The following is a 25,264-nucleotide window of genomic DNA, read 5'->3' as shown; positions in this document are numbered from 1 at the left end:
TAGCGTTCCGATACCTCAGTAAGGAATCGTTCAAGACTCTGCATACCATTTACGTCAGGCCCATACTGGAGTATGCAGCACCAGTTTGGAATCCACACCTGGTCAAGCACGTCAAGAAATTAGAGAAAGTACAAAGGTTTGCAACAAGACTAGTCCCAGAGCTAAGGGGATTGTCCTACGAAGAAAGGTTAAGGGAAATTGACCTGACGACACTGGAGGACAGGAGGGTCAGGGGAGACATGATAACGACATATAAAATACTGCACAGAATAGACAAGGTAGACAAAGACAGATGTTCCAGAGATGGGACACAGACACAAGAGGTCACAATTGCAAGTTGAAGACTCAGATGAATCAAATTGATGTTAGGAAGTATTTCTTCAATCATAGAGTAGTCAGGCCATGGAATAGCCTAGAAAGTGACGTAGTGGAGGCAGGAACCATACATAGTTTTAAGGCGAGGTATGATAAAGCTCATGGAGCAGGGAGAGAGAGGACCTAGTAGCAATCAGTGAAGAGGCGGGGCCAGGAGCAATGAATCGACCCCTGCAACCACAAATAGGTGAGTACAAATAGGTGAGTACACATACACACACTAACAAATACACACACACATACACACACAAACACACAAACACACAAACACACACACACAAACACACACACACACAAACACACACACACACACACACACACACACACACACACACACACACACACACACACACACACACACACACACACACACACACACACACACACACACACACACCTGGTTCTCAAACTCCTTGAGAAGGGCGGCAGTGAGGGCGTGGGCGGCAGGTAAGGTTCTGCGGGCGGCAACACTGAGGTGAACCTGATCAGCATAAGTGAACACAGTTACACTGACAGGTGTGGGAGCCCTGGGTGGTGAGACGTTGAAGATGTGTTTTACAGTGTATCTGAAACAACAGTGTAGTAAGTCAGTGTTTCAGTAACAACAGTGTAGTAAGTCAGTGTTTCAGTAGCAACAGTGTAGTAAGTGTATGAGTAGCAACAGTGTAGTAAGTCAGTGTATCTGTAACAACAGTGCAGTAAGTCAGTGCATCAGTAACAACAGTGTAGTAAGTCAGTGTTTCAGTAGCAACAGTGTAGTAAGTGTACGAGTACCAACAGTGTAGTAAGTCAGTGTATCAGTAACAACAGTGTAGTAAGTCAGTGTATCAGTAACAACAGTGCAGTAAGACATTGTATCAGTAACAACAGTGTAGAAAGTCAGTGTATCAGTAACAACAGTGTAGTAAGTCAGTGTATCAGTAACAACAGTGTAGTACGTCAGTGTGTATCAGTAACAACAGTGTAGTAAGTCAGTGTATCAGTAACAACAGTGTAGTAAGTCAGTGTATCAGTAACAACAGTGTAGTAAGTCAGTGTATCAGTAACAACAGTGTAGTAAGTCAGTGTATCTGTAACAACAGTGTAGTAAGTCAGTGTATCAGTAACAACAGTGTAGTAAGTCAGTGTATCAGTAACAACAGTGTAGTAAGTCAGTGTATCAGTAACAACAGTGTAGTAAGTCAGTGTATCAGTAACAACAGTGTAGTAAGTCAGTGTATCAGTAACAACAGTGTAGTAAGTCAGTGTATCAGTAACAACAGTGTAGTAAGTCAGTGTATCAGTAACAACAGTGTAGTAAGTCAGTGTATCAGTAACAACAGTGTAGTAAGTCAGTGTATCAGTAACAACAGTGTAGTAAGTCAGTGTATCAGTAACAACAGTGTAGTAAGTCAGTGTATCAGTAACAACAGTGTAGTAAGTCAGTGCATCAGTAACAACAGTGTAGTAAGTCAGTGCATCAGTAACAACAGTGTAGTAAGTCAGTGTATCAGTAACAACAGTGTAGAAAGTCAGTGTATCAGTAACAACAGTGTAGTAAGTCAGTGTATCAGTAACAACAGTGTAGTAAGTCAATGTATCAGTAACAACAGTGTAGTAAGTCAGTGTATCAGTAACAACAGTGTAGTAAGTCAGTGTATCAGTAACAACAGTGTAGTAAGTCAGTGTATCAGTAACAACAGTGTAGTAAGTCAGTGTATCAGTAACAACAGTGTAGTAAGTCAGTGTATCAGTAACAACAGTGTAGTAAGTCAGTGTATCAGTAACAACAGTGTAGTGAGTCAGTGTATCAGTAACAACAGTGTAGTAAGTCAGTGTATCAGTAACAACAGTGTAGTAAGTCAGTGTATCAGTAACAACAGTGTAGTAAGTCAGTGTATCAGTAACAACAGTGTAGTAAGTCAGTGTATCAGTAACAACAGTGTAGTAAGTCAGTGCATCAGTAACAACAGTGTAGTAAGTCAGTGTATCAGTAACAACAGTGTAGTAAGTCAGTGTATCAGTAACAACAGTGTAGTAAGTCAGTGTATCAGTAACAACAGTGTAGTGAGTCAGTGTATCAGTAACAACAGTGTAGTAAGTCAGTGTATCAGTAACAACAGTGTAGTGAGTCAGTGTATCAGTAACAACAGTGTAGTAAGTCAATGTATCAGTAACAACAGTGTAGTAAGTCAGTGTATCAGTAACAACAGTGTAGTAAGTCAATGTATCAGTAACAACAGTGTAGAAAGTCAGTGTATCAGTAACAACCGTGTAGTAAGTCAATGTATCAGTAACAACAGTGTAGAAAGTCAGTGTATCAGTAACAACAGTGTAGTAAGTCAGTGTATCAGTAACAACAGTGTAGAAAGTCAGTGTATCAGTAACAACAGTGTAGTAAGTCAGTGTATCAGTAACAACAGTGTAGTAAGACAGTGTATCAGTAACAACAGTGTAGTAAGACAGTGTATCAGTAACAACAGTGTAGTAATTCAGTGTATCAGTAACAACAGTGTAGTAAGTCAGTGTATCAGTAACAACAGTGTAGTAAGTCAGTGTATCAGTAACAACAGTGTAGTAAGTCAGTGTATCAGTAACAACAGTGTAGTAAGTCAGTGTATCAGTAACAACAGTGTAGTAAGTCAGTGTATCAGTAACAACAGTGTAGTAAGTCAGTGTATCAGTAACAACAGTGTAGTAAGTCAGTGTATCAGTAACAACAGTGTAGTAAGTCAGTGTATCAGTAACAACAGTGTAGTAAGTCAGTGTATCAGTAACAACAGTGTAGTAAGTCAGTGTATCAGTAACAACAGTGTAGTAAGTCAGTGTATCAGTAACAACAGTGTAGTAAGTCAGTGTATCAGTAACAACAGTGTAGTAAGTCAGTGTATCAGTAACAACAGTGTAGTAAGTCAGTGTATCAGTAACAACAGTGTAGTAAGTCAGTGTATCAGTAACAACAGTGTAGTAAGTCAGTGTATCAGTAACAACAGTGTAGTAAGTCAGTGTAACAGTAACAACAGTGTAGTAAGTCAGTGTATCAGTAACAACAGTGTAGTAAGTCAGTGTATCAGTAACAACAGTGTAGTAAGTCAGTGTATCAGTAACAACAGTGTAGTAAGTCAGTGTATCAGTAACAACAGTGTAGTAAGTCAGTGTATCAGTAACAACAGTGTAGTAAGTCAGTGTATCAGTAACAACAGTGTAGTAAGTCAGTGTATCAGTAACAACAGTGTAGTAAGTCAGTGTATCAGTAACAACAGTGTAGTAAGTCAGTGTATCAGTAACAACAGTGTAGTAAGTCAGTGTATCAGTAACAACAGTGTAGTAAGTCAGTGTATCAGTAACAACAGTGTAGTAAGTCAGTGTATCAGTAACAACAGTGTAGTAAGTCAGTGTATCAGTAACAACAGTGTAGTAAGTCAGTGTATCAGTAACAACAGTGTAGTGAGTCAGTGTATCAGTAACAACAGTGTAGTAAGTCAATGTATCAGTAACAACAGTGTAGTAAGTCAGTGTATCAGTAACAACAGTGTAGTAAGTCAGTGTATCAGTAACAACAGTGTAGTAAGTCAGTGTATCAGTAACAACAGTGTAGTAAGTCAGTGTATCAGTAACAACAGTGTAGTAAGTCAGTGTAACAGTAACAACAGTTAATATTATTATTATTATTGTTATTGTTATTATTATTATTATTATTATCATCATCATTGAAGCGCTAAACCAACGGGGTGTTGCAGCATCTAGGTTAAATGAAGGTAATCATGTTTGATCCTAGGAAAGGGAGTAAGATCATCAGGTGCTTCTCTATACTCCCTCACATGAAGGTAGAAGTGAGGGGAATGAGTCTACCTCTATATCTACCCTCACCCCCCCCCAGCGTGCAGGTAGTGGACAAAGTGAAACTAACTGAGACATGGTTAAGGTTGCCTCCTCCACCAAGAAGGTTACATTAGGATGGTTAAGACGCCACAATATCCAGCTGAAATTGTTAAAAGTGGTATAAAATACCACGTGTTGCAGAGCTCAGATCTCTGCAACACTGTTGTGTTGCAGAGCTCAGATCTCTGCAACACTGTTGTGTTGCAGAGCTCAGATCTCTGCAACACTGTTGTGTTGCAGAGCTCTGATCTCTGCAACACTGTTGTTATCACAGATTTGTTAAGTTATACGATGAATTAAGGAAAGATCCTGGACTTCACTTAGGAAACTGACAAAACAAATGTGATAGTAATTATTGATAAGGTAGATTATACGGGAAAAATGAATATATTAGAAAACAGGGTCACTGACGTGCCCCTTAAGACACATGTGCAACACCTGGGTATATTTATTGTTGAAACTTATCGCCTACACAGTAGGCTTCTTCTGTCAAATGCGAAGGGAGAAGTAGTTTGAGTTGGTGAGTCCCTCAGCCTGGAGGAGAGTTCAGTTCCACGGTCTTTAACGATATCGTTTCAGAGTATGGAGCTGAATTCTTCTCCAAGCTGAGGGACTGATTACCTCAAACCCCCTCATCTTCTACCATTCTTCTTTGGATTGGACTGAAGAAGCCACCAGCTGGCGACAAGTTTCCTCAAAATTCCCAAATCTTGCAGAAGTGTCTTATTCCTCAAGGTTACGGTAGGGAACATCAGCACCACTGGATGTGGGAAGGCCGGGGTCCAGGAGCTGGTGTTTAACAGCCCGTTGGGAGGAAGACTTACCCTCCCAGGAGGAGCGAGGAAGTTGGTCCTGGCAGTGAGGAGTACTGGAGTGAGGTACGTCCATGGAGGGCATGGAGGAGCCAGCGTACCCAGGAGCTGGGCATGACGTGTGATGCCCACCACACCAGACCGTATGACACCACAGCCTCCGCTGACGCCTGCAACCATAACAACCATAACAACCAGTAAACACTGTTGCTACAACCATAACAACAAGTCAACACTGTTGTTACAACCATAACAACCAGTCAACACTGTTGTTACAACCATAACAACCAGTCAACACTGTTGTTACAACCATAACAACCAGTCAACACTGTTGTTACAACCATAACAACCAGTCAACACTGTTGTTACAACCATAACAACCAGTCAACACTGTTGTTACAACCATAACAACCAGTCAACACTGTTGTTACAACCATAACAACCAGTCAACACTGTTGTTACAACCATAACAACCAGTCAACACTGTTGTTACAACCATAACAACCAGACAACACTGTTGATACAACCATAACAACCAGTCAACACTGTTGTTACAACCATAACAACCAGTCAACACTGTTGTTACAACCATAACAACCAGTCAACACTGTTGTTACAAACATAACAACAAGTCACACTGTTGTTACAACCATAACAACCAGACAACACTGTTGATACAACCATAACAACCAGTCAACGCTGATGTTACAACCATAACAACCAGTCAACACTGGTGTTACAACATAACAACCAGTCAACACTGTTGTTACAACCATAACAACCAGGCAACAATGGAGTTACAATCATAACAACCAGTCAATACTGATCTTACAACCATAACAACCAGTCAATACTGTTGTTACAACCATAACAACCAATCAAAACTGGTATGGCACTCATAACAACCAGTCAACACTGTTGTTACAACCATAACAACCAGGCAACTATGGAGTTACAATCATAACAACCAGTCAATACTGATCTTACAACCATAACAACCAGTCAATACTGTTGTTACAACCATAACAACCAGTCAATACTGTTGTTACAACCATGGCAACCAGTCAACACTGACGCTACAACCATAACAACCAATCAAAACTGGTATGGCACTCATAACAACCAGTCAACACTGGTGTGAGAACCATAACTGCCAGTCAAAACTGATGTTACAACAATAGCAACTAGTAAACACTCTTGTTACAACATAACAACCAGTCAACACTGATGTTACAACTATAACAACCATTCAACACTGTTGTCACAACCATAACAACTAGTGAACACTGTTGTTACAACCTTAACAACCAGTCAACACTGGTGTTACAACCAGAACAACCAGTCAACACTGGTGTTACAACCAGAACAACCAGTCAACACTTGTTACAACCAGAACAACCAGTCAACACTGGTGTTACAAAAATAACAACCAGTCAACACTGTTGTAGCAACCATAGCAACCAGTCAACACTGTTGTAACAACCATAGCAACCAGTCAACACTGTTGTAACAACCATAGCAACCAGTAAACACTGTTGTAACAACCATAGCAACCAGTCAACACTGTTGTAACAACCATAGCAACCAGTAAACACTGTTGTAACAACCATAGCAACCAGTCAACACTGTTGTAACAACCATAGCAACCAGTAAACACTGTTGTAACAACCATAGCAACCAGTCAACACTGTTGTAACAACCATAGCAACCAGTAAACACTGTTGTAACAACCATAGCAACCAGTCAACACTGTTGTTACAATCAGAACAACCAGTCAACACTGGTGTTACAAAAATAACAACCAGTCAACACTGGTGTAATAACCATAACAACCAGTCAACACTGGTGTAACAACCATAGCAACCAGTCAACCATGGTTGAATATAACACCACCACAATACTCACCTTACAGCTAACATTCATACGTTCATGTTAGTTAGGCTTGGAAATAGTCACTAGGAATTTTGAGAGATTTTCACTGACTATTTTGACCATTAATAAAGAAATGTATATTATGTTTGTTGCACATACACGCGTATATATATATATATATATATATATATATATATATATATATATATATATATATATATATATATATATATATATATATATATATATATATATATATATATATATATATATATATATATATATTATTTTTTTTATTAACACACTGGCCGTCTCCCACCAAGGCAGGGTGGCCCGAAAAAGAAAAACTTTCACCATCATTCACTCCATCACTGTCTTGCCAGAAGCGTGCTTTACACTACAGTTTTTAAACTGCAACATTAACACCCCTCCTTCAGAGTGCAGGCACTGTACTTCCCATCTCCAGGACTCAAGTCCGGCCTGCCGGTTTCCCTGAACCCCTTCATAAATGTTACTTTGCTCACACTCCAACAGCACGTCAAGTATTAAAAACCATTTGTCTCCATTCACTCCTATCAAACACGCTCACGCATGCCTGCTGGAAGTCCAAGCCCCTCGCACACAAAACCTCCTTTACCCCCTCCCTCCAACCTTTCCTAGGCCGACCCCTACCCCGCCTTCCTTCCACTACAGACTGATACACTCTTGAAGTCACTCTGTTTCGCTCCATTCTCTCTACATGTCCGAACCACCTCAACAGCCCTTCCTCAGCCCTCTGGACAACAGTTTTGGTAATCCCGCACCTCCTCCTAACTTCCAAACTACGAATTCTCTGCATTATATTCACACCACACATTGCTCTCAGACATGACATCTCCACTGCCTCCAGCCTTCTCCTCGCTGCAACATTCATCACCCATGCTTCACACCCATATAAGAGCATTGGTAAAACTATACTCTCATACATTCCCCTCTTTGCCTCCAAGGACAAAGTTCTTTGTCTCCACAGACTCCTAAGTGCACCGCTCACCCTTTTCCCCTCATCAATTCTATGATTCACCTCATCTTTCATAGACCCATCCGCTGACACGTCAACTCCCAAATATCTGAATACATTCACCTCCTCCATACTCTCTCCCTCCAATCTGATATCCAATCTTTCATCATCTAATCTTTTTGTTATCCTCATAACCTTACTCTTTCCTGTATTCACTTTTAATTTTCTTCTTTTGCATACCCTACCAAATTCATCCACCAGCCTCTGCAACGTCTCTTCAGAATCTCCCAAGAGTACAGTGTCATCAGCAAAGAGCAACTGTGACAACTCCCACTTTATGTGTGATTCTTTATCTTTTAACTCTACGCCTCTTGCCAAGACCCTCGCATTTACTTCTCTTACAACCCCATCTATAAATATATTAAACAACCACGGTGACATCACACATCCTTGTCTAAGGCCTACTTTTACTGGAAAATAATTTCCCTCTTTCCTACATACTCTAACTTGAGCCTCACTATCCTCGTAAAAACTCTTCACTGCTTTCAGTAACCTACCTCCTATACCATACACCTGCAACATCTGCCACATTGCCCCCCTATCCACCCTGTCATACGCCTTTTCCAAATCCATGAATGCCACAAAGACCTCTTTAGCCTTATCTAAATACTGTTCACTTATATGTTTCACTGTAAACACCTGGTCCACACACCCCCTACCTTTCCCAAAGCCTCCTTGTTCATCTGCTATCCTATTCTCCGTCTTACTCTTAATTCTTTCAATAATAACTCTACCATACACTTTACCAGGTATACTCAACAGACTTATCCCCCTATAATTTTTGTACTCTCTTTTATCCCCTTTGCCTTTATACAAAGGAACTATGCATGCTCTCTGCCAATCCCTAGGTACCTTACCCTCTTCCATACATTTATTAAATATATAATATAAATATAATATATATATATATATATAATATATATATAATATATATATATAATATATATATATATATATATATATATATATATATATATATATATATATATATATATATATATATATATATATATATATATATATATATATATATAAAGCTGACCTTCATTTGGCTGACCCTGGCTCTGACCTCCCAGAGCCTGGGTATGGCACCATCCCAGCTTAGTGGGAGTGAGAGTGGCACCAGTGCTGCTTTGGTGCCCAATCTGGGTATGTTGAAGGGCAGGGTGTTGCCCCTGAGGTCCACTGCCACATTCACCTGGGGAAAGACATAGAGGTTAGGTGCCAGGTGCCAGGTGCCAGGTGCAAGGTGCTAAGTGTCAATTTGTTATTGTTATTCAACTATTTTTGATGTCGTTAAAGTGTGATAAATGGAGAGTGCTTCATCAGATCGATTTCAAACTTTCACGACTGGTGGTGCAAAATTTGTTTTGAATTTTAGGTAATCATGCTCTTTTGTGGATAACTGAAATTAGAATTGTTACCAAGCAGTGATAAATAATGAGAAACTGACCTCTTTAGGGCGTTTTTAACTTTGACAAATTTACCTCGGTGACAAAATGTATAAATACTGACTTTCACGTCTTTTTTTTATGAATTAAAAAGTTTTTGAGAGTTTATATAAACATTATTTTTGTTGGTAAAAATAATTGTGGAGAAATTTCTCCATAAGCTGGCTAAGCCCCCTCTCTATGTTCCCACACTTGTGGTGCAGGTGTGGGATATAAGGGGGTCAAGGCTTCTTCTTTCCATTACCAGAGATGTAGCAAGATGTTATATGTTGCAACATAGCAACATGAAGCCACATTAGAACATTCACATATCTTACCACACGTTCCTCACTATGCATATGCAGGTTCCTACTAAGCTGGATCTAAATCAAGAGTAGATACAATAGGCACAGGATAGCAAGTGAGCAGCCAAGACTCTGCTCTTATGGAGAATCTGGAGTATAATATATTCACACATTTCTCTGAGGAAGATACAATTTCCTAAGGCTGGTAAAAGTTCATAGTAATATTCATCTATCCTTGTAATATAGCTAGTGACAATATACTTAATAACCCACACCTTGGACTCAAGATACCCACACCTTGGACTCAATATACCCACACCTTGGACTCAAGATACCCACACTCTTTGATCCAGTTAAATAGTTAGAGCTAGCACCTACGTCCTTAGATATGTCAGCATGAATTGACTATAATAAAGGTGCTGGGTGCTCTAAGAGCTAGAGTGCTATTGTGACAAATGAAATCGACTAGTGGCAATGTAGCGAGTGACCGAGTGTTGCCGGCGAGGCCTTGTCATGTTGGAACGTAGAAATATTAGTGGCCAAATCCATGTGTACTTTATGAAACTCAAGCAGTGCACTGGCAATCTCCAGGAAGAACTGTGGAAGAAATACCAGAAATATGTAACTCTCCTATGTGCACGAGCACCAGAAACTCTGCCTATGGAGAATAATTATGTACACATTAGCGAGTGAGTAGCATAACATCGTATTCCATTGCATTCTCCATGTCGCTTATTCGTGGTCAAGCAGTCATTTAGGAGAACTGAAGCAAAGATACAAGGCTGAAATGTTATCCACTGTTATCTCTGTTAAGTGAGATATCGCTTGTGCTTCTCCACACTGTGGACATTTTCCACGGATATTCTTCACAAGTCGAACTTGTGGACAAGTGATGGTCGTGATGGTGGCCAAATTGACGAAACAAGTGTAAGTTGATTCAGGTACAAGTACACGTTAATAAGGTTACATAAAATATCATGCACAGCAGCAGATATGTAAATTATTCACCAAGATAACCCAAAAAAAGTCAAAGTGACAAAATAAAGACGTCCAACACGATAACTTCCAACACGATAACTTCCAACACGATAACTTCCAACACGATAACTTCCAACACGATAACTTCCAACACGATAACTTCAACCATAACTTGGCTTCAGTGACGTAGTAACATCAACGACTCCCACTACAATGAACCAGGAAAGGTCTATTTCACCCAACACCAGCCTAACAACATCAGTGCTAGATGTTAGGAGTAGTGTTAGATATTAGAAGATTGCAAAGGTTAAGGGCGGGCCAGCGCCCAAACACAGGTAGAAGACGGAGCCTCACCTAGTATCACCTGCACGTGCTGTGATACATCAGGAGGATGTGTTAATTATTGCAACCAGCTGTGTTACAGCACAGTGGCAACTATGACCTCTAACACAGCCTGGTGGCAACTATGACTCCTGACACAGTTCAGTGGCGACTATGACCCCTGACACAGCCCAGTGGCAACTATGACCCCTGACGCAGCCCAGTGGCAACTATGACCCCTGACAGAGCCCAGTGGCAACTATGACCTCTGACACAGTTCAGTGGCAACTATGATCCCTGACACAGTTCAGTGGCAACAATGACCCCTGACACAGCCCAGTGGCAACTATGTCCCCAGACACAGCTCAGTGGCACCTATGACCCCTGACACAGTTCAGTGGCAACTATAACCACTGATACAGTTCAGTGGCAAGTACGACCTCTGACACAGCCCAGTGGCAACCATAACCCCTTACAGAGCTCAGTGGCAACTATGACCTCTGACACAGCCCAGTGGCAACTATGACCCCTTACACAGCTCAATGACAACTATGAACCCTCTCGCAGCCCAGTGGCAACTATGACCTCTGACACAGCCCAGTGGCAACTATGACCCCTGGCACAGTTCAGTAGCAACTATGACCTCTGACACAGCCCATTGGCAACTATGACCTCTGGCACAGCTCAGTGGCAACTATGAGCCCTGATAGAGTTCAGCGGCAACTATGACCTCTGACACAGCCAAGTGCCAACTATGACCCCTGACACAGTTCAGTGGCAGCTATGACCCCTGACACAGTCCAGTGGCAACTATGACCCCTGACACAGCTCAGTGACAACTTTGGCCCCTGACACAGCTCAGTGGCACCTATGACCCCTGACACAGTCCAGTGGCAACTATGACCTCTAACACAGCCCAGTGGCAACTATGAACCCTGACACAGTTCAGTGGCAAATATGACCTCTGACACAGCCCAGTGGCAGCTATGACCCCTGACACAGTTCAGTGGCAACTATGTCACTGACACAGCCCAGTGGCAACTATGTCCCCTGACACAGCCCAGTGGCAACTATGTCCCCTGACACAGCTCAGTGGCACCTATGACCCCTGACACAGTTCGGTGGCAATTATGACCACTGACACAGTTCAGTGGCAAGCACGACCTCTGACACAGCCCAGTGGCAACTATGACCCCTGACACAGCTCAGTGGCAACTATGACCTCTCACACAGCCCAGTGGCAACTATGACCCCTGACACAGCTCAGTGGCAACTATGACCCCTGACGCAGCCCAGTGGCAACTATGACCCCTGACAGAGCCCAGTGGCAACTATGACCTCTGACACAGTTCAGTGGCAACTATGATCCCTGACACAGTTCAGTGGCAACAATGACCCCTGACACAGCCCAGTGGCAACTATGTCCCCAGACACAGCTCAGTGGCACCTATGACCCCTGACAGTTCAGTGGCAACTATAACCACTGATACAGTTCAGTGGCAAGTACGACCTCTGACACAGCCCAGTGGCAACTATAACCCCTGACACAGCTCAGTGGCAACTATGACCCCTGACACAGCCCAGTGGCAACTATGACCCCTTACACAGCTCAATGACAACTATGAACCCTCTCGCAGCCCAGTGGCAACTATGACCTCTGACACAGAACAGCGGCAACTATGACGTCTGACACAGTTCAGTGGTAACTATGACCCCTGACACAGTTCAGTGGCAACTATGACCTCTGACACAGCCTAGTGGCAACTATCACCCCTGACCGAGTTCAGTGGCAAATATAACCACTGACACAGTTCAGTGGCAACTATGACAATGACACAGACCAGTGGCAACTATGACCCCTGACAGAGCTCAGTGGCAAATATGACCACTGACACAGTTCAGTGGCAACTATGACCCCTGACACAGCCCAGTGACAACTTTGGCCCCTGACAGAGTTCAGTGGCACCTATGACAACTGACACAGTTCAGTGGAAACTATGACCCCCTGACACAGCCCAGTGGCAACTATGACCCTTGACACAGCTCAGTGCCAACTATGACCTCTGACACAGCCCAGGGGCAACTATGGGCCCTGACACAGCTCAGTGGCACCTATGACCCCTGACACAATCGAGTTTCAACTATGACCACTGACATGGTTCAGTGGCAACTATGACCTCTGACACAGCCCAGTGCCAACTATGACCCCTGGCACAGCCCAATGGCAACTATGACCGCTGACACAGCCCAGCGGCAACTATGACCTCTGACACAGCCCAGTGACAACTTTGGCCCCTGACACAGCTCAGTGGCAACTATGACCCCCTCACACAGCCCAGTGACAACTTTGGCCACTGACACAGTTCAGTGGCACCTATGACCACTGACACAGTTCAGTGGCAAATATGACCCCCTGACACAGCCCAGTGGCAACTATGACCCTTGACACAGCTCAGTGGCAACTATGACCTCTGACACAGCCCAGGGGCAACTATGGCCCCTGACACAGCTCAGTGGCACCTATGAACCCTGACACAATCGAGTGGCAACTATGACCACTGACATGGTTCAGTGGCAACTATGACCTCTGACACAGCCCAGTGCCAACTATGACCCCTGACACAGCCCAGTGGCAACTATGACCGCTGACACAGCCCAGCGGCAACTATGACCTCTGACACAGCCCATGGCAGCTATGGCCCCTGACACAGTTCAGTGGCACCTATGACCCTTGACACATTTCAGTGGCAACTATGACCACAGACAGAGTTCAGTGGCAAGTACGACCTCTGACACAGCCGAGTGGCAACTATGACCCCTGACACAGCCCAGTGGCAACGATGACCACTGACACAGCTCAGTGACAACTATGACCCCTGACGCAGTTCAATGGCAACTATGACCTCTGACACAGCCCAGTGGCACCTATGATCACTGACACAGCCCAGTGGCAACTATGACCTCTGACACAGTTCAGTGGAAACTATGACCCCTGACACAGTTCAGTGGCAACTATGACCTTTGACACAGCCCAATGGCAACTATGGTCCCTGACACAGCTCAGTGGCAACTATGACCTCTGACACAGCCCAATGGCAACTATGGCCCCTGACACAGCTCAGTAGCAACTATGACCCCTGACACAGTTCAGTGGCAATTACGACCATTGACATGGTTCAGTGGCAACTATGACCCCTCACACAGCCCAGAGGCAACTATTACCCCGGAGACAGCTCAGTGGCAACTATGACCTCTGACACAGCCCAGTGGCAACTATGACCCCTGATACAGTCCAGTGGCAACTATGACTCCTGACACAGCTCAGTGGCACCTATGACCCCTGACACAGTTCAGCGGCAACTATGACCCCTGACACAGCCCAGTGGCAACTATGACCCCTGACACAGCTCAGTGGCACCTATGACCCCTGACACAGTTCAGCGGCAACTATGACTCCTGACACAGCTCAGTGGCACCTATGACCCCTGACACAGTCCAGTGGCAACTATGACTCCTGACACAGCTCACTGGCACCTATGACCCCTGACATAGTCCAGTGGCAACTATGAGCACTGACATGGTTCAGTGGCAACTATGACCTCTGACACAGCCAAGTGGCAACTATGACCACTGACACAGTTCAGTGGCAAATATTGCCTCTGACACAGCCCTGTGGCAGCTATGTCCCCTGACACAGCCCAGTGGCAACTATGTCCCGTGACACAGCCCAGTGGCAACTATGTCCCCTGACACAGCTCAGTGGCACCTATGACCCCTGACACAGTTCAGTGGCAACTATAACCACTGACACAGTTCAGTGGTAAGTACGACCTCTGTCACAGCCCAGTGGCAACTATGTCCCCTGACACAGTTCAGTGGCAACTATGACCACTGGCACAGTTCAGTGGCAAGTACGACCTTTGACACAGCAAAGTGGCAACTATGAACCGTGACACAGCTCAGTGGCAACTATGACCTCTGACACAGCCCAGTGGCAACTATGACCCCTGACGCACCACAGTGGCAACTATGACCCCTGACGCAGCCCTGTGGCAACTATGACCCCTGGCAGAGCCCGGTGGCAACTATGACCCCTGACACAGTTCAGTGGCAACTATGACCTCTGACACAGTTCAGTGGCAACTATGATCCCTGACACAGTTCAGTGGCAACTATGACCCCTGGCACACCTCAGTGGCAACTATGACCCCTGACGCAGCCCGGTGGCAACTATGACCCCTGACAGAGCCCAGTGGCAACTATGAACCCTGACACAGTTCAGTGGCAACTATGACCCCTGACACAGTTCATTGGCAACTATGACCCCTGACACAGCCCAGTGCCAACTATGTCCCCCTAACACAGCCCAGTGGCAACTATTTCCCCTGACACAGCTCAGTGGCACCTATGACCCCTGACACAGTTCAGTGGCAACTATGACCACTGACACAGTTCAGTGGCAACTAGGTCCCCTGACACAGCTCAGTGGCAACTATGACCCCTGACGCAGCCCAATGGCAACTACAACCCCTGACAGAGCCCAGTGGCAACTAAGACCTCTGACACATCCAAGTGGCAACTATGGCCCCTGACACAGTTCGGTGGCAACTATGAACTCTGACACAGCCCAGAGGCAACTATGACCCTGACACAGCCCAGTGGCAACTAAGACCTCTGACACATCCAAGTGACAACTATGGCCCCTGACACAGTTCGGTGGCAACTATGAACTCTGACACAGCCCAGAGGCAACTATGACCCTGACACAGCCCAGTGGCAACTAAGACCTCTGACACATCCAAGTGGCAACTATGGCCCCTGACACAGTTCGGTGGCAACTATGAACTCTGACACAGCCCAGAGGCAACTATGACCCTGACACAGCCCAGTGGCAACTATGACCCCTGACACAGCCCAGTGGCAACTATGACCCCTGACTCAGCTCAGTGGCAACTATGACCTCTGACACAGCCCATTGGCAACTATGAGCTCTGACCCAGCCCAGTGGCAACTATGACCCCTGACACAGCCCAGTGGCAACTATGACCAAAGACACAGCCCAGTGGCAAATATAACTACTGTCACAGCCCAGTGACAACTATGACCCCTGACACAGCTCAATGGCAACTATGACCCCTGACACAGCCCAGTGGCAATTATGACCCCTGACACAGCCCAGTGGCAACTATGACCCCTGACACGGCCCAGTGGCAACTATGACCAAAGACACAGCTCAGTGGCAACTATGACCAAAGACAGCCCAGTGGCAACTATGACTACTGACACAGCCCAGTTGCAAATATGACCCCTGACACAGCCCAGTCGCAACTATGCCCCCTGACCCAACCCAGTGGCAACTATGACCCCTGACATAGCTCAGTGGCAACTATGACCAAAGACACAGCTCAGTGGCAACTATGACCCTTGACACAGCCCAGTAGCAACTATGACCCCTGACCCAGGCCAGTGGCAACTATGACCCCTGACAAAGCTGAGTGGCAACTATGACCAAAGACACAGCTCAATGGCAACTATGGCCCCTGACATAACTCAGTGGCAACTGCGACCTCTGACACAGCTCAGTGGCAACTATGACAAAAGACACAGCCAGTGGCAACTATGACCTCTGACACAGCTCAGTGGCAATTATGACCTCTGACATAGCCCAGTGGCAACTATGACCCCTGACACAGCTAAGTGGCAACTATGACCTCTGACACAGCTCAACGGCAACTATGACCTCTGACACAGCTCAATAGCAACTATGGCCTTTTGCACAGCTCAGTAGCAACTATGGCCTCTGACACAGCTCAGTGGCATCTATGACCTCTGACACAGCTCAGTGGCATCTATGACCCCTGACACAGCTCAGTGGCATCTATGACCCCTGACACAGCTCAGTGGCATCTATGACCCCTGACACAGCTCAGTGGCATCTATGACCCCTGACACAGCTCAGTGGTATCTATGACCCCTGAGACAAGGCCAGACCCTCGGCTCTTGCGCTAATGCGCTCCTCTCAACACTACCTTAACAACCATAATAACATCAACACTAACATAACTACCATAATAACAACAACACTAACATAACTACCATAATAACATCAACGCTAATATAACTACCATAATAACATCAACACTAACATAACTATCATAATAACATCAACACTAACATAACTACCATAATAACATCACCACTGACATAACTACCATAATAACATCACCACTGACATAACTACCATAATAACATCAACACTAACATAACTACCATAATAACATCAACACTAACATTACCATAATAACATCAACACTAACATAACTACCATAATAAAAACAACACTAACTTAACTACCATAATAACATCAACGCTAATATAACTACCATAATAACATCAACACTGACATAACTACCATAATAACATCAACACTAACATAACTACCATAATAACATCAACACTAACATAACTACCATTGTAACATCAACACTAACATAACTACCATAATAACATCACCACTGACATAACTACCATAATAACATCAACACTAACATAACTACCATAATAACATCAACACTGACATAACTACCATAATAACATCAACACTGACATAACTACCATAATAACATCAACACTAACATAACTACCATAATAACATCAACGCTAACATACCTACCATAATAACATCAACACTAACATAACTACCATAATAACATCAACACTAACATAACTACCATAATAACATCAACACTAACATAACTACCATAATAACATCAACACTGACATAACTACCATAATAACATCAACACTGACATAACTACCATAATAACATCAACACTGACATAACTACCATAATAACATCAACACTGACATAACTACCATAATAACATCAACACTAACATAACTACCATAATAACATCAACGCTAACATACCTACCATAATAACATCAACACTAACATAACTACCATAATAACATCAACACTAACATAACTACCATAATAACATCAACACTAACATAACTACCATAGTAACATCAACACTGACATAACTACCATAATAACATCAACACTGACGTAACTACCATAATAACATCAACACTAACATAACTACCATAATAACATCAACGCTAACATAACTACCATAATAACATCAACACTAACATAACTTCCATAATAACATAAACACTAACATAACTACCATAATAACATCAACACTGACATACCTACCATAATAACATCAACACTGACATAACTACCATTATAACATCAACACAAACATAACTACCATAATAACATCAACACTAACATTACCATAATAACATCAACACTAACATAACTACCATAATAACATCACCACTGACATAACTACCATAATAACATCAACACTAACATAACTACCATAATAACATCAACGCTGACATAACTACCATAATAACATCAACACTAACATAACTACCATAATAACATCACCACTGACATAACTACCATAATAACATCAACACTAACATAACTACCATAATAACATCAACACTGACATAACTACCATAATAACATCAACACTGACATAACTACCATAATAACATCAACACTGACATAACTACCATAATAACATCAACACTGACATAACTACCATAAAAACATCAACACTGACATAACTACCATAATAACATCAACACTAGCATAACTACCATAATAACATCAACACTAACATAACTACCATAATAACATCAACGCTAACATAACTACCATTATAACATCAACACTGACATAACTACCATAATAACATCAACACTAACATAACTACCATAATAACATCAACACTAACATAACTACCATAATAACATCACCACTGACATAACTACCATAATAACATCAACACTGACATAACTACCATAATAACATCAACACTGACATAACTACCATAATAACATCAACACTGACATAACTACCATAATAACATCAACACTGACATAACTACCATAATAACATCAACACTGACATAACTACCATAATAACAACAACACTAACATAACTACCATAATAACAACAACACTAACATAACTACCATAATAACATCAACACTAACATAACTACCATAATAACATCAACACTGACATAACTACCATAGTAACATCAACACTGACATAACTACCATAATAACATCAACACTAACATAACTACCATAATAACATCAACGCTAACATAACTACCATAAAAACATCAACACTAACATAACTACCATAATAACATCAACACTAACATAACTACCATAATAACATCAACACTGACATAACTACCATAATAACATCAACACTAACATAACTACCATAATAACATCAACACTAACATAACTACCATAATAACATCAACACTGACATAACTACTATAATAACATCAACACTAACATAACTACCATAATAACATCAACACTAACATAACTTCCATAATAACATCAACACTGACATATCTACCAAAATAACATCAACAGTAACATAACTACCATAATAACATCAACACTAACATAACTACCATAAAAACATCAACACTGACATAACTACCATAATAACATCAACACTAACATAACTTCCATAATAACATCAACACTAACATAACTACCATAATAACATCAACACTAACATAACTTCCATAATAACATCAACACTAACATAACTACCATAATAACATCAACACTAACATAACTACCATAATAACATCAACACTGACATAACTACCATAATAACATCAACACTAACATAACTACCATAATAACATCAACACTAACATAACTACCATAATAACATCAACACTAACATAACTACCATAATAACATCAACACTAACATAACTACCATAATAACATCAACACTAACATAACTACCATAATAACATCAACACTAACATAACTACCATAATAACATCAACACTAACATAACTACCATAATAACATCAACACAAACATAACTACCATAATAACAACAACACTAACATAACTACCATAATAACATCAACACTAACATAACTACCATAATAACATCAACACTGACATAACTACCATAATAACATCAACACTAACATAACTACCATAATAACATCAACGCTAACATAACTACCATAATAACATCAACACTAACATAACTACCATAATAACATCAACACTAACATAACTACCATAATAACATCAACACTGACATAACTACCATAATAACATCAACACTGACATAACTACCATAATAACATCAACACTGACATAACTACTATAATAACATCAACACTGACATAACTACCATAATAACATCAACACTGACATAACTACCATAATAACATCAACACTGACATAACTACCATAATAACATCAACACTGACATAACTACCATAATAACATCAACACTAACATAACTACCATAATAACATCAACGCTAACATAACTACCATAATAACATCAACACTAACATAACTACCATAATAACATCACCACTGACATAACTACCATAATAACATCAACACTGACATAACTACCATAATAACATCAACACTGACAAAACTACCATAATAACATCAACACTAACATAACTACCATTGTAACATCAACACTAACATAACTACCATAATAACATCACCACTGACATGACTACCATAATAACATCAACACTAACATAACTACCATAATAACATCAACACTGACATAACTACCATAATAACATCAACACTGACATAACTACCATAATAACATCAACACTGACATAACTACCATAATAACATCAACACTGACATAACTACCGTAATAACATCAACACTAACATAACTACCATAATAACATCAACGCTAACATACCTACCATAATAACATCAACACTAACATAACTACCATAATAACATCAACACTAACATAACTACCATAATAACATCAACACTAACATAACTACCATAGTAACATCAACACTGACATAACTACCATAATAACATCAACACTGATGTAACTACCATAATAACATCAACACTAACATAACTACCATAATAACATCAACGCTAACATAACTACCATAATAACATCAACACTAACATAACTTCCATAATAACATAAACACTAACATAACTACCATAATAACATCAACACTGACATACCTACCATAATAACATCAACACTGACATAACTACCATTATAACATCAACACTAACATAACTACCATAATAACATCAACACTAACATTACCATAATAACATCAACACTAACATAACTACCATAATAACATCACCACTGACATAACTACCATAATAACATCAACACTAACATAACTACCATAATAACATCAACGCTGACATAACTACCATAATAACATCAACACTAACATAACTACCATAATAACATCACCACTGACATAACTACCATAATAACATCAACACTAACATAACTACCATAATAACATCAACACTGACATAACTACCATAATAACATCAACACTGACATAACTACCATAATAACATCAACACTGACATAACTACCATAATAACATCAACACTGACATAACTACCATAATAACATCAACACTGACATAACTACCATAATAACATCAACACTAACATAACTACCATAATAACATCAACACTAACATAACTACCATAATAACATCAACGCTAACATAACTACCATTATAACATCAACACTGACATAACTACCATAATAACATCAACACTAACATAACTACCATAATAACATCAACACTAACATAACTACCATAATAACATCACCACTGACATAACTACCATAATAACATCAACTCTGACATAACTACCATAATAACATCAACACTAACATAACTTCCATAATAACATCAACACTGACATATCTACCAAAATAACATCAACACTAACATAACTACCATAATAACATCAACACTGACATATCTACCAAAATAACATCAACACTAACATAACTACCATAATAACATCAACACTAACATAACTACCATAATAACATCAACACTAACATAACTACCATAATAACATCAACACTAACATAACTACCATAATAACATCAACACTAACATAACTACCATAATAACATCAACACTAACATAACTACCATAATAACATCAACACTAACATAACTACCATAATAACATCAACACTAACATAACTACCATAATAACATCAACACTAACATAACTTCCATAATAACATCAACACTAACATAACTACCATAATAACATCAACACTAACATAACTACCATAATAACATCAACACTAACATAACTTCCATAATAACATCAACACTAACATAACTACCATAATAACATCAACACTAACATAACTTCCATAATAACATCAACACTAACATAACTACCATAATAACATCAACACTAACATAACTACCATAATAACATCAACACTGACATAACTACCATAATAACATCAACACTAACATAAATACCATAATAACATCAACACTAACATAACTACCATAATAACATCAACACTAACATAACTACCATAATAACATCAACACTAACATAACTACCATAATAACATCAACACTAACATAACTTCCATAATAACATCAACACTAACATAACTTCCATAATAATATCAACACTGACATAACTACCATAATAACATCAACACTAACATAACTTCCATAATAACATCAACACTAACATAACTACCATAATAACATCAACACTAACATAACTTCCATAATAACATCAACACTAACATAACTACCATAATAACATCAACGCTAACATAACTACCATAATAACATCAACACTAACATAACTACCATAATAACATCACCACTGACATAACTACCATAATAACATCAACACTGACATAACTACCATAATAACATCAACACTGACAAAACTACCATAATAACATCAACACTAACATAACTACCATTGTAACATCAACACTAACATAACTACCATAATAACATCACCACTGACATGACTACCATAATAACATCAACACTAACATAACTACCATAATAACATCAACACTGACATAACTACCATAATAACATCAACACTGACATAACTACCATAATAACATCAACACTGACATAACTACCATAATAACATCAACACTGACATAACTACCGTAATAACATCAACACTAACATAACTACCATAATAACATCAACGCTAACATACCTACCATAATAACATCAACACTAACATAACTACCATAATAACATCAACACTAACATAACTACCATAATAACATCAACACTAACATAACTACCATAGTAACATCAACACTGACATAACTACCATAATAACATCAACACTGATGTAACTACCATAATAACATCAACACTAACATAACTACCATAATAACATCAACGCTAACATAACTACCATAATAACATCAACACTAACATAACTTCCATAATAACATAAACACTAACATAACTACCATAATAACATCAACACTGACATACCTACCATAATAACATCAACACTGACATAACTACCATTATAACATCAACACTAACATAACTACCATAATAACATCAACACTAACATTACCATAATAACATCAACACTAACATAACTACCATAATAACATCACCACTGACATAACTACCATAATAACATCAACACTAACATAACTACCATAATAACATCAACGCTGACATAACTACCATAATAACATCAACACTAACATAACTACCATAATAACATCACCACTGACATAACTACCATAATAACATCAACACTAACATAACTACCATAATAACATCAACACTGACATAACTACCATAATAACATCAACACTGACATAACTACCATAATAACATCAACACTGACATAACTACCATAATAACATCAACACTGACATAACTACCATAATAACATCAACACTGACATAACTACCATAATAACATCAACACTAACATAACTACCATAATAACATCAACACTAACATAACTACCATAATAACATCAACGCTAACATAACTACCATTATAACATCAACACTGACATAACTACCATAATAACATCAACACTAACATAACTACCATAATAACATCAACACTAACATAACTACCATAATAACATCACCACTGACATAACTACCATAATAACATCAACTCTGACATAACTACCATAATAACATCAACACTAACATAACTTCCATAATAACATCAACACTGACATATCTACCAAAATAACATCAACACTAACATAACTACCATAATAACATCAACACTGACATATCTACCAAAATAACATCAACACTAACATAACTACCATAATAACATCAACACTAACATAACTACCATAATAACATCAACACTAACATAACTACCATAATAACATCAACACTAACATAACTACCATAATAACATCAACACTAACATAACTACCATAATAACATCAACACTAACATAACTACCATAATAACATCAACACTAACATAACTACCATAATAACATCAACACTAACATAACTACCATAATAACATCAACACTAACATAACTTCCATAATAACATCAACACTAACATAACTACCATAATAACATCAACACTAACATAACTACCATAATAACATCAACACTAACATAACTTCCATAATAACATCAACACTAACATAACTACCATAATAACATCAACACTAACATAACTTCCATAATAACATCAACACTAACATAACTACCATAATAACATCAACACTAACATAACTACCATAATAACATCAACACTGACATAACTACCATAATAACATCAACACTAACATAAATACCATAATAACATCAACACTAACATAACTACCATAATAACATCAACACTAACATAACTACCATAATAACATCAACACTAACATAACTACCATAATAACATCAACACTAACATAACTTCCATAATAACATCAACACTAACATAACTTCCATAATAATATCAACACTGACATAACTACCATAATAACATCAACACTAACATAACTTCCATAATAACATCAACACTAACATAACTACCATAATAACATCAACACTAACATAACTTCCATAATAACATCAACACTAACATAACTACCATAATAACATCAACACTAACATAACTACCATAATAACATCAACACTGACATAACTACCATAATAACATCAACACTAACATAAATACCATAATAACATCAACACTAACATAACTACCATAATAACATCAACACTGACATAACTACCATAATAACATCAACACTAACATAACTACCATAATAACATCAACACTAACATAACTACCATAGTAACAACAACACTAA

At 39.7% G+C, this 25,264-nt stretch overlaps 1 protein-coding gene across 2 annotated transcripts in view; it reads right to left on the bottom strand.

Moving 5' to 3' along the window:
• LOC128697104 (uncharacterized) overlaps window positions 1-25,264 on the bottom strand; it is a 242,533-nt gene that overhangs the window by 83,068 nt on the left and 134,201 nt on the right. For both annotated transcript variants that reach the window (XM_070095251.1, XM_070095252.1), the window contains exons 3-5: window positions 9,020-9,175; window positions 5,061-5,218; window positions 773-941 (exon numbers count right to left, since the gene is read on the bottom strand). In XM_070095251.1, coding sequence (XP_069951352.1) covers window positions 773-941; window positions 5,061-5,218; window positions 9,020-9,175 — 483 coding nt within the window. The remainder of the gene's footprint in view (window positions 1-772; window positions 942-5,060; window positions 5,219-9,019; window positions 9,176-25,264) is intronic.

The sequence above is a fragment of the Cherax quadricarinatus genome, chromosome 49 (assembly GCF_038502225.1).
Source record: "Cherax quadricarinatus isolate ZL_2023a chromosome 49, ASM3850222v1, whole genome shotgun sequence".
Lineage (NCBI taxonomy): Eukaryota > Metazoa > Arthropoda > Malacostraca > Decapoda > Parastacidae > Cherax > Cherax quadricarinatus.
This window is presented reverse-complemented; position numbering and strand designations above follow the sequence as displayed.